This window comes from Rosa chinensis, chromosome 2 (assembly GCF_002994745.2).
Source record: "Rosa chinensis cultivar Old Blush chromosome 2, RchiOBHm-V2, whole genome shotgun sequence".
Classification (NCBI taxonomy): domain Eukaryota; kingdom Viridiplantae; phylum Streptophyta; class Magnoliopsida; order Rosales; family Rosaceae; genus Rosa; species Rosa chinensis.
Genome location: NC_037089.1, coordinates 34945378 through 34958128, shown reverse-complemented (window position 1 = coordinate 34958128; position 12751 = coordinate 34945378). Strand labels below are relative to the sequence as shown.

The 12751-nt window shown below is 37.7% G+C and overlaps 1 protein-coding gene across 1 annotated transcript; it reads left to right on the top strand.

Moving 5' to 3' along the window:
- Positions 1-6046: 6046 nt before the first annotated feature.
- On the top strand, positions 6047-11796 carry LOC112188699 (dolichol kinase EVAN). Its single transcript, XM_024327870.2, has 14 exons — positions 6047-6426; positions 6503-6615; positions 7883-8089; positions 8193-8297; positions 8704-8774; positions 8872-8946; positions 9021-9235; positions 9810-9999; positions 10097-10162; positions 10402-10490; positions 10584-10698; positions 10786-10837; positions 10925-11025; positions 11269-11796. Exons 1-14 carry the CDS (start codon positions 6245-6247, stop codon positions 11380-11382), a joined length of 1695 nt encoding a protein of 564 aa, XP_024183638.1. The 5' UTR covers positions 6047-6244; the 3' UTR covers positions 11383-11796.
- The last annotated feature ends 955 nt before the right edge of the window (positions 11797-12751 follow it).

The following is a 12751-nucleotide window of genomic DNA, read 5'->3' as shown; positions in this document are numbered from 1 at the left end:
TTAGGCTTGGTTTTCTTTGTTGCGTCTGTCCGTAGTTCCTCTTGTCTTGCCTCCTGTGGCTTTGACTACGAGAGCTCTGTTTCTCTTCAGTTTAGCCTTTTGGCTTTCTGTTGTTGTATGGTTGGGTTGTTTGCCCTCTTTTCAATGAATATCTTTGACCAAAAAAAAAATGGCATTTGTTAGGCCTTAATTGGGTAAATGGTCAAAAGCCCATATTTTTATGTTTAGTTAGTAATAGTTTTTCAGTTAATGGAAATAGCTGTTTGAATGCAGTGACATTTTAGTAGATAATAAAAATTAAAATTACTGTGGCAATTTTATAAATATTGATATTTCTTACATTATGGTGGTCTTGTGGGTAAAAAGGTAGGGTCCTTTAGACTTTCTTAGTATATTGACAAGGTCATTTTGACATTTTCTATCATTTCTCTTGACTCTCAGTAAAAAAAAACTAATAAAAAATTCATTAACCCTAAATAAACATGAATTTTTTTTTTGGTACATATGGGGCCATCAGCCCAGAAAGAAAACAAAAGAGAAACAACTAGCTAGCACAGCTAGCCATAAAACCTCTAGCTCTAGGAGCCCCAACAATATCGTCCAACAAATATTCAGTAATCAAAGCAGTAGGGTCATGCAAAATGCAGATTCCTTTAGCATGAAGGATACTGTTCTTAGCCAGAATGTTTGCAACTAGATTACGCTCACGATGAATGTGCTTAATCTGAATGAACTCAAACTCTTGCATCAGACTTTTCCAGTTCATGATCAAGGTCCCCAAGGGGTGAAGATCAATATACAATATTGTCACTGTGGTTTAGATTGATAAACACAGAGGAATCTGACTCAACTTCCAATTTAGTGATCCTTAAACTCAAGGCCAACTGCAGGCTATGAAAAAGACCCCAAGATTCAGCTTGTAAAACCTCTCCAGCACCAACATTGACCATAAATCCACCACACCAGGACCCTGTGTCACGCCTCGAATTTTGAATAAGTAAATTCAAATCCGAAATGGGAAACTCAACAAACACAAGAAGAGTAAACATAAAATTTTTCATTTAGACTAAGCAACAAACAAACTGAACTCACAATGTCAACACCGACTCGTTCTCTAAAGTCAAAAATCACATCACCAAGTGTTTACAAATTAAACTGAATAACAATTCAATAAGTAAACGCACCCTCCACACTCACTACGAGATCACACTCATTTCCTCTCAACATAAAGCATTTGTCAAAATGATGACCTCATGACTCATTTCACAAATCACTACAAATCTCAAATCACAATCGCACCTACAATTGAATTAAGTAAAATTAGTAATCCATGCGTAGAAACTTAGTTCAGGAGATCACATTCAAAATAAACAATAGAAATCATATAAATCCTTGCATAGAGTTTAGTTTAGGAATTTACATTAAAACAAACAATTCAAAAAGCGGTAATCCCTGCATATAATTTAGTTGAGGAGATTACATTAAAACCAATCAAAGTTCAGAAAACAGTAATCCTTGCATATAATTCTTATAACTTAGTTCAGGAGATTACCAAGAAAATGAACAATTCAATAATAGAAATAAATAGAATCACTGATACTATAAACATCCATTAATAATGTCAATCACCATACAGGTCATCACACAGGTCACCACATAGGTCAACAACTCACACTAGAGTCGATGATCACTCATCAACACCAAAGTCGATGATCACCCATCAACTTCAAATAAATCATCTCACAACAACCCACATCATTTACACAAAATCATCACACAGATCACCACACAGGTCACCACATAGATATTGTTTCCACATCTCCATCAACCTCCAAAACAATAGCGAAACCAATATGTTCTCATCTCAAAACCAACATCAAAATCGTACACATTTCAATCAACACTCAAACTGACAAAAACCTTTTTTCTTTCAAAACTCCATTTATTTTCCTCACATCACATCGCACACAAAAGTGAATAACATGCCCAATTCCACCAAGATATATATTTGTCACAAAAAAAAATATATATATATATACACACACGTAGTCATCCACTCAGGGATGCCACTAATACCAACTATAGTTTTACAAATTATACTTCTCGAAAATCATTTTATATCAAAACATTGTTTTAGCTTACCCATGAACCGTTGTCGATCAAGTTCATATATTTTAAAACAAATAATTTATTTCGATAAATATTATTTTAGATGCTAGCAATTTAATTTACTAAATTAGATGCTAGCAATTTAATTTACTAAATTAAACCATAACTAATTTATCAATCGAAACACCGTGAGATTTACTCACCTCTAAATCCTACTACGTCTTGTCTAACAGCCAAGATAAATGACTGAACATACTATCAATCACCTAAAGCAAGTACAACCTCGATTTAGCACATGAATTAACAAAAACCATTTAATTCCGAAACTCCCGAATCAATCCAACAATCCAAAAGTAAAGCCAATCGAGGCAAAACTTCATCCTAGACCACTCGAGGTCTCTGGAATACTTGTACGATCGATCCATCAAAATTACAAGTCAATCAGATGGCCAAATCCTCACGGATCGAACATCGATCAAACTGAAACCCTAAAACATTGAAAATTCATAACGTGCTCATATGATTTCCAAAAATTACAAACTATATATCTACATGCTCGTATCAATGAGTAGATCACCATGAGGAGCAGAAACTGCCCCAGAGGTGCCCAGAAGCTGTCGGAAATAGCTGCCGACAACCACCGTGGATGACGGTGAAACCATGCTGCACCACTTTGTCTCAAAATGGTGAACAACTTTCATAACTATCTTGAGGTCAGAAAACAATGGGAAGAGGTCAGAAATTACCTCGCAAGTTTCGGTTTGGCTGGAAAATTTGCAGAAATCGGTGACAGCTCCGACGAATTTGAAAATGTCCACCACTCGGCCCGATCCTTCGTAAAGCTTGTTCAGCAACTCAAAGCGAGTTCAATAAGCCAAGAATCTAGAAGATTGGTAGCCGGAAACTAGAGATATCGACGTTGACTCTATTTTGGACCCAAATCCGTCGCTACAGGCCGTGTAGTGGTGCATGGCTGCCACTGGCAGCTGCGCAAGGTCGAGGTGAGGCAACCCCAAGAATTTCATGTCCAAAGGTGGCCGGAGGAGGAAGAAATCGCCAGTGGAAGGAATCGGGCGATTTCCGGCCAAGAGGAGAGAGAAGAGAGCTCGGGTTTCCCAAAATGGAAACATGGGCTTTTCTGCAATTTTATGAAAATTTCATCCTTTTAACAAAAATGAAAACTTTTTCCGAATGCGATAACTTCTTCATACGAACTCTGATTTTCGCGTTCCACCTATGCACGAACTCGTATGGACGCACTCTACGACTTTCATGAGGAAGTTTTCACATAATCTAAAAGTATAAAAAGTCAACCCTTGAATCAAAGCTCCAACGAATAATTGTTCGAAATACTTTCCGCTCCACCCTCGAACTACGAAATAGCTCAAACGAACACTTTATTAATTTCCGAAAACCATTAGAAATTAATAACGAATTTATGGGGTCTTACACCCCGAGTCATCCCTTATAACACCACCTGCACCAATAGCACCCGAGCTGACTCTTGAGCCATCAACGTTGAGCTTATGATTACCAGCAGCAGGTTGAAGCCAAGAGAGCATTTCAACATTTCTAGCCAAACTAACATTAGCCTTGGCAGTAGCTTTAGACCATTCAGTGACATAGCTATCTATAACATCAGGGGGGGTTATAAGGATAATGAAAACCAACATCAAACACATTCTTGCATCTCCATTTCCAGATGAACTAGCAACAGAAAATGAAAAAGATATTCCAGCTCAGGTTGTTCATATGGTACCCTTTTTGTAATAAGTTGGCAAATATCCAATCCTCCCAATTTAAATTGAAAGTCGCTAGCATGTTAGCAGGGATATCAAAGGATTGCCAAACCTGTTTAGCCATGGGGTAGTCACGGAAAAGATGTTACATAGTTTCTTAAGCACTTATGCAGACCTAACAAGAAGGATTAGGGGTGAGCAGTCGTTTAAACCGTTGTTCATTAGTTAAAAGCTTACTTGAAACAAAGGACCATAGAAAGATCTTGAGCTTGGGAGGGATAGGGAGAGACCAATTTTTCAACCAATAGTAATTATGAAATCCTTGCTCATCACAAAGAATTCGGAAGACAGATTTGGCAGAAAACAACCTAGAGGAAGTATTTCCCCATATAACTTGATCAGGAAGATCCAACAAACATGAATTTTATTGATTATTCCATCAATATTTTGTCTTTACCGAAAAAAGGTTCATAAAAAACATCCTTATTGGAAAAATTCAGATAGTTTGTAAAGTGATGGGAAAAAATAAGGGAGAAAAAAGTAGACCGTTGAGTAATTTTGTAATTTTAATTTTATTTTTTGGATAAGGAGAGAGAAGTAAAAGTCATACACCAAAGAAGTGTTGAAAAAATATGAGTCTTCTTTCTGATACTCTGGTAGTAAAGAATGCACCGCACGCGCCCTAGACCAACCTTCAGTTTTGCGAGGTTTTCCTCATCTGGCAGTGTCCTAAAATCAGTGTTGGCCTTCGACTTTGTTGATGTTGCGCGGATGATGCTGCTGAACGGGTGATTGTTTTTAGCATTTGGTTTGTGCCTCTTTGGGAGTGCTACACTTGGAGGAATGGCAGGGGATTGTTGAAGTCGGGTTTTCAAACTGTTCTAACGCACTAGAGGTCGTGGATACAGGTTCATGGGAGTGTATGGCGAATTGTGATGAGTTTGGATCTCAGTCCAAGTTGATACCAAGCGGCAACGTCGGCATCAGGTGGTTCAGATGACGTTTTGGTGTACATGGTGGCAGTATTCTAGTTTGGGATCGGGTTTGGGTATGCTTGAGTGCTTGGTATACCCAAGTTTGAGATTCACAAGTAGTCGAGATTGTGCATCGTAGGCGACATTCCTAGATTGGTGGCGGTAGGGGTCGCAACCGCGATGTTTGTGTGACTAATTTGCGGGGGAGGGTGGAGACTGGACCTGGGATGGGCTATTCCCATAGAGCCTTGGGCTACTGATTTTTATTTATGCCTTTTATAGTAAGTCCTACATTTTCTTGTGGGTTTCAGCTTGATCTATGCATTATGTGTGCCTTTTTTGTTCTAATATATTGGTTCTTGCTTTTGTACTGTTGTATATGCTAACGAAAGCTCATTTAGGAGTCTTTATAGAAATGCTTGATTTATTGCGCGGTAGGCGTGTGAAGTCAAGTAGATCAATTACCTACAAGGTGAAGTGTTTTTGTTTTGGGCATAAACTACTCAATGCTCATATTATCATCATGGAGTGGTCATCCTTATAATATTCTAACCAAAATTTAGAATCATATTAATATAATCAATCCTTTTGAGACTGATCAAATATAAGAGAGAGCTTCTAATGAGGATCACTAAAATGAGGACTACATGAAGACTTTCTTGTGAGACTCACTTTTCGATCATATTTCTGCAAATTCACCGTTAGATGTTTAGATATTCATGTATAGATCAGTTTTACATTTTTTTTGACCAAATTGAAAATGGTTAAGGTATTCATAATTGTGATTTATCATTCGTGAACATGAACGGTTCAGGTTTGACAAATTTGATTCGTCTATTGATTTGATATAGTTCTGTATCTTAACAATTAGCAATTTAAAAGAAAATTTTCAGAAATAATCTATTCATGCATACATAAATATCTAGCGGTTGATTTTGGGGTAATGTAATAATAAAAATAGGTCTCTCAAACTGTTGATTACAAAATCTTCATGAAGTCCTCGTTTAAGTGATTCTCATTAGATGCAAAACCCATTTTGAAAGTCATCCAAAGAAAAAAACCCATTTTGAAAAGGATGGCTTCAAGAAACGAGTCAACGACCATTCCACAGGGTCGTAACTCGTAAGCCTTTGACATAGAGACCAAAGAAAGTTTGATCAAGTCTCGAGACTGAAAAGGAAAGTCACGCAGTTTGGCGAAGCTGACCCAAAAAAAAAATACTAGTTTGGTGAAATGTAGCGCGTTGTTTTGGCCCCCAGATTACGAGAGTCCCAACGGCACACCCAAACCCAACAGCATATTCTGCGTTGGGCGGGGCAGACGTTCCACGCACGCCACACGACTCCAATTCCCGCGAAAAACACCGCCACCGCCGCCTCTACGACGTCGTCTCCGAAAGAATCGAAAACGCCGGCGGCGGCCATGGCTTCGTTGCTGAACGGAGAGAGAGCCGTCGTGGCGCTGTTCGTCGGCCGCGTCCTCTTCTCTCTCCCGCTCTCTCTCCTCCCCCACGGCCTCGCTCTCTCCCTCCTCGCAATCTCCGCTCTCGTCCTCGACGTCCTCGCCGACTCCTCCACCAATCTCCTCTCCCAATTCAACACCAGGTCCTCCCCAATTTTTGTTCATTCTCTTCAACATTGAATTTCTAGGGTTCCTCATTGAAAAATTTCAATGTTTCAGGCCCGGTGCTTCCTCAGGTATATTATTGGGCGCCGTCACGTTGCCCACTGTCATGATCTCCAAAATGATACAGCTCTCACGACCTTTCTCACTCAATCAAGTTGCATATCAAGGTACCTCATATACTTTTTGATCGTTAATTCCATCGTTATCGTATCATCTGTGCTGAAATAGTTCAGACCTTAGTAGACCTGGTATGTTCATGAATCATTGAGGACTGCAATTTTCGAAATTTGCTATAAGACTCATGATAAACGTAAGCTCCATTGAGTTAAAATTGTTAGTCCTTTCTCTTCTGTAAAGTTGGAGGCTAGAGTTCCGCCTAAGTGAGGTTGAGACGTGTGTCATTGCTCATGGAGAGGTAAATATCGGGGACATCGTTAAGAGGAGAAGATGAACTGTTTGCCTTTTTCCTCATTTTTTTGGTAATGTGCATAGATGGATTTGACTATCTGACCGTCTGTACCAGTTTTTTTTATAATGTCCAGTCTTATTACCTCTCTGGAATGAGATTTAGGAGTCTAAGCTTAGTTGGCACAATCCAGTAGATTGTGTGGCATTGTTGCGTGATTGGTACAAGTGTTTGGGAGGGATAAAAAGATGGGCTAATGCTGGGCAGATCACTGCAATAGCCGCATTGTGGGACATTTGGATGAAGAAAATAAGAGCAATTTTGATAATATAAGGGGCGAGCAGCTGGATGTTTTTGTGGGAAAGGGTTCAATTCTGGGGATCTTGATGGGCATCGGCTTCCTCAGAATTCAACTATAGTTCAGTCCACGCGAATCTTTAGAATTAGAATGCTGCTTTGGTTTAGATATTCTGAGTTTTATTTTTTTTGTTATTTGCTGCTATTTTGAGATGTAAACTAGAACATATAGCCAGCACATTCGATGGACATCTTGTCACCTGTGCTGTTGTTTATATATTTCTTACTAAAAGAATGCTTCTTATTAAATAAAAAAAAATTATAATAAGAGAAAAGGATATAGTTGACATTTGAAGATGAAGAGAAGCGGATGACATTTTCTACATTTCTTTGTCTTTTCCAATGTTCATTAACAGCTAAAATATGGGTTGAGACTCCTTTCTCCACATTCCCTTGAGTTCTAGGAAATTCATTTGGGTAGACTTCTTTTGTTAGCTTGGTCAGTATCTTCTTATAGCAGAATGTTTCTTCTCTCTCTTCGAGATTATGACGCTCCTTTTTTCTCTTTCCTTTGTTTTTTCCTCCTATTTTAATGTAGGTTTTGGTAACTTTTTCTGTTAACTGGTTTACTGTTCAGCCGTTATTCTCAATTCTTTATAAGCTGTATTGGGAGGATTTCATGCTTCACATCTCTAATTGTTTGGTGATTTTTTCTATATTTTACTGCACAGAGCTTGAATCTTTGACGATGCAATACTGGGCCATTTCTGCCAGTTCCTTGAGTGTACTTATATTCCTCTGCATCACTATATGGTGTGCACCTGGGAATAAGCCTCCCCCTTCTTTACGCAGTGTTTGGCATTCAATTTTAAGCTTAAGTTGCATAGTATTGCACACAGCAGTGTGTTGTGTAACTCTTGGTACATCATCTCTTACAAGTAAGTTTTGTTTACTTGAATTACAAACTTGTGAAGCGTTTTCTGCTTCCGATTGAGTCAATTGGTTGTTGTACAACTGAATGTCATTTCTAATTGTTTTCAGGCTCTGAGGCTGCGTTGAAGTTATTGTGGATGCTCTGTCATGGATTGGCAGTTGTAAAATTAATTCAACATGTTTTCAGAACTTTTCCATCTTGTGCTTCGATTGGTATGTGCCATGCCACTTCTTCTGTTTTCACCTATTCTTTCTTTTAAAATGCAATTGAATTTTTCTAATAGTTTGAAGAACTAGTAAAAAATGTAACTGCTAAACCAAAATGATTGGCTTAGCTTCGACCAATCAACGAAGAAAACATGATTAGTTGAGTTGATATGTTGCGGCAGATTTTTATGTTCTTCTGTTCAATAAATGTCCCAATTGACTGTGAGTACCTGAAGTTGAATTGCTTTATCAGTAGCTCCCGCAAATGATTAGATATCTTTCCCTGTGTGTGTGTGTGGGTGTCATTTTATCTTGTTTTCTGGCCTTTCATCTTCAGAATTCTTATGTTTAACTCAGTTTAAGCAATAATTTCTAGATCATTTATTATTAATAACTTCTCTCATTTTTGCAGGGGAAGCATGTCTAGTGGCTTCAGGTCTTGTTCTCTATTTTGGTGACATGTTGGCATATACTATTGCAAAGGTTATTTTTTTTTTCCTGCTTTTGATAGCTCCTTTTTGTTTCTTTAGAAACACTGGCTTTATACTTGCATCTTAATTTTGTAACATTGCTCAAACAGGTGTCTGGCTTCTCAATTAAATCAGATATGGTACAATATGGAAGTAAAACAAACGAGATAAATATTATTATACAGGTATGTTTCGTTAAGAGATGAAATTGATTGCAAGTATTCTGGCTGGATGGCAAAGGTTGTTCTATTTTATGCAGGGTTTGCTGCTTGGCCTTCTTCTTTTTCCAGTGGTCTTTAAACTTGTTCTCCGAATGTGGGAATGCTCTTTCAGTACGGCCTGCTCTGAAGTGAGGACAAACAATGAAACTTGGAGATCAGTTATATTCTTTTCGTCTCTCGGATTTATCTTGATTGTGATCATTCCAGCGTGGATGCAGTTTGTTCAGGATTTTCATATGCACCCGTTCTTATGGTAACATCTTCTGTTCTCAAATGATATAGACATTTATCTACTATTTCTTCCCATATGTGATGGTATTTCAGATTCCAGTTTTGGAAAACTGGATCCCAGAAGTACCATGTATTGGGATGTGTTAACCAGATTACAGTTCTGAGGGGTGCTGCAGTTTGTAACTCTATGGCATAACTTGCCTCTGATTCCTTTGTGGGTATCCACTATTACGCTGCTAAACGGAGAATTCGTATTTGACAAATGTGTGACATAATGGCATTGTCAGAGTGACAACCTTGAATATTTTTTCCTACATTTTCTACGTACCAAATCATGAAGATAATTTTGAATTGTAGTTCTGTATTCAAGCAACAACCTAACGAATATGCATGAGTTGAATTCCTTAAACACTTGTATGAGATACTTGAGCATTCTCATTTTAATGCATAGCTTGATTTTTCTGTATCGGTAATAGTACTTTGATTACAAAATATAAATAACAATAGAATAATTTTTTTTGATTCTATTTACCAAAGTACATAAGCTATTCCATGCCAGATGACCATCTTAATCAGCATCAAATTTATTTTTGCAGGGTACTGTCATTTATTTTTTCGGAACCACTCAAGAGATTATCTCTGTGTGGCTACTGGGTTTGTGTGATATGTGTGTCTGTTATGAGGTTCTACAACATTTCAAAGAATAGTAAGATTGAGAGAATTTTACTCCGAAAATACTACCATCTGATGGCTGTGTTAATGTTTGTGCCTGCTCTTATCTTCCAGGTGATTTAGACTAATGATAAACTGTCATCTTGGTACATATTCAGCTTCTTCTTTCTTGTTGTGGTGTGCATATGCTTATTGTATGTTTCTTTTCCAGCCAGAGTTTCTTGATCTAGCATTTGGTGCAGCTTTGGCAGTTTTTTTGGCATTGGAAATTGTTCGAGTAAGTTGTCAGAATGGCCATTTTAATCCATATTTGTAAATTTAATTGTATTACACAAATTTTCAGATCCATTATCATAAGAATAGTATTTGTGAGAAGCAAATTGCATGTGCTGAGGAGAAAAGATTGCTAAATTAAAATATTGTATTCGAATGTTGGGAATTAGTGTTGAAAAGAATGAGTCATTTTGAAGTCTATGTGTCTTATTTCATTTTGCTTGACCATATCTTTGGGACAAGGTATGGAGAATTTGGCCACTGGGACAATTTATACATAAATTCATGAGTGCTTTCACCGATCATCGCGACTCAGATCTTCTTATTGTCAGGTATGGCATGGCTTCTTCTGATTGATCAAAGCTTTTTAAACATTAGTATGATATAAGGAACTCCCAATATTTCATGTTGTATGCTTTCTTCAGCCACTTTTCACTCTTGTTGGGATGCGCTCTTCCTATTTGGATGTCTTCTGGGTATAATGATCGACCTCTATCCCCTTTTTCTGGAATTTTAAGTCTTGGAATTGGAGATACAATGGTGAGTCTGCTTACACTTGATGAACAGAACGGGACAGGAGTTTACACATAGCCTACTCTCTTGTAATGGTTTTACCTGTATTTCCAGGCATCAGTTGTTGGGCACAAGTACGGGGTACTCAGGTGGAGCAAAACTGGAAGTACGTATTTGTATTGATTTTATTTTACCGGAGAAGGTTTTCCCATTAGTTTGCTTATTGGTGTGCGCAATTTTTTTCTATTGGTAGAGAAAACCGTTGAAGGGACTGCAGCTGGTATAACATCTGTCCTAGCTGCTTGCTCTGTGTTGCTTCCCCTTCTAGCATCTACTGGATATATTGTTACCGAGGTATAGCATCTCTATTCTGACACTGCCAAATTGGCACGGGACCATTGTTGCTCATGGAACCTATTACTTGGATAGCTGAACTGGTTATTTAGTTAAATTGCTTTGAAAAAGGAATCACCAATTAGATTGGTTCATGAATAGGAAGTAAAGTCACGTGCAAGTAATTTAACATATGATACATAAATTGTCGTAACTGTAATATTAAATCACGTTTATTTATGAGTTTGATGCCACATTTTGCAGCATTGGATCTCTATTCTAGTAGCTGGGACTGTAAGTGGTTTGCTGGAGGCTTACACAGCACAACTTGACAATGCTTTCATACCACTCATTTTCTACAGCCTTCTCTGTTTGTAAGTGCTGCTCCAACTCCTTGGAGGAAAATATCAGAATACAAATTGCAGCGAAGACAGTTGGATAAAGTCATCTTTTACATTTATCTGCTTCCGGGGAGCACCTTTTTGTAGATACAACTAATCTACTGATATAGGATACAAGCAGCCTGTTGTACCCATAATCAGGTTGAAATAGTTTTTGTTTTAGACTTTAGGAATACATATAAAGGGCACTTCACTGATTGTGCCTCTACATGTAGCATACAAGAAACCACACTGTAATTTTTAGTTTCATCTTCCTTCAGAGAAAGGAGGCCTGAGGTTGGTTAGGGAGAGAGTCACATTGTAGAGACGACGTAGCAGATTTCTGTATGAATACTGACACCATTTGTTGTTGTAAGGAACCTATGTATGAAAACTTGGTTTTGATTTTGAATTTTTTTCCCCCTTTCGTAGTTCCACAGTTTTCCCCTTTGATAATAAATAACATAGATGAGGCTGCATTAATTGGTTGAAATCCTACGCCGACTTACTTCTAATATATGAAGTAGTCTATCAATGCAAGTCTATGTCCAAACTCTATTATCCTTGTACAATAAACACTGCTCTAAAATACTTACATAAAAACTAGCAAAATAAAGTAAAATTAAGGGAAAATGATCATTTATCCGATTTTAGGCTAAAAATTGCCCACTTGCTCCACAAACTGTTTTTTAATCCCATTTACTCAAAACACTCTAAGAGATTATTTTCCCTTTACCCAATTAATTTTTTTTAATTTTTTTTTGAGACTTTTTTGCCCTCTACTTCTTTTTCACTTAGAGAGAGAAGTCATCCTCCACCTTGCCGGCCTCCGGTGACCAGTGGTAGGGCGCCGGCGACCGGTGACCGGTGATCGGAATCCGGCGACCCGTAACCGGAATCTGGAATCCGGCTATTATTGCCCCCTAGTAATCATATTATTGCCTCCCAATAATCATATTATTGCACCCCAATACTCTTATTATTGCCTCCCAAAAATCATATTATTGCCTCCAATAATCATATTATTTCCGTCCAGTGAATTGTATAAACTCTTAAAACCAAAATGAATACACTACATGCACAATTGATCATATTATTGCCCCCCATTAATCATATTATTGCACCCCAATACTCTTATTATTGCCTCCTAAAAATCATATTATTACCTTCAATAATCATATTATTTCCGTCCAGTGAATTGTATAAACTCCCAAAACCAAAATGAATACACTACATGCACAATTGATCATATTATTGCCCCCCAGTAATCATATTATTGCCCCCCAATACTCATCAGACCAGCCAATAGCCAAGAAAAAAAACTCTTGTTTTCTAGTTTCTTTCCGTCAAAATAAAAAAAAAACCCA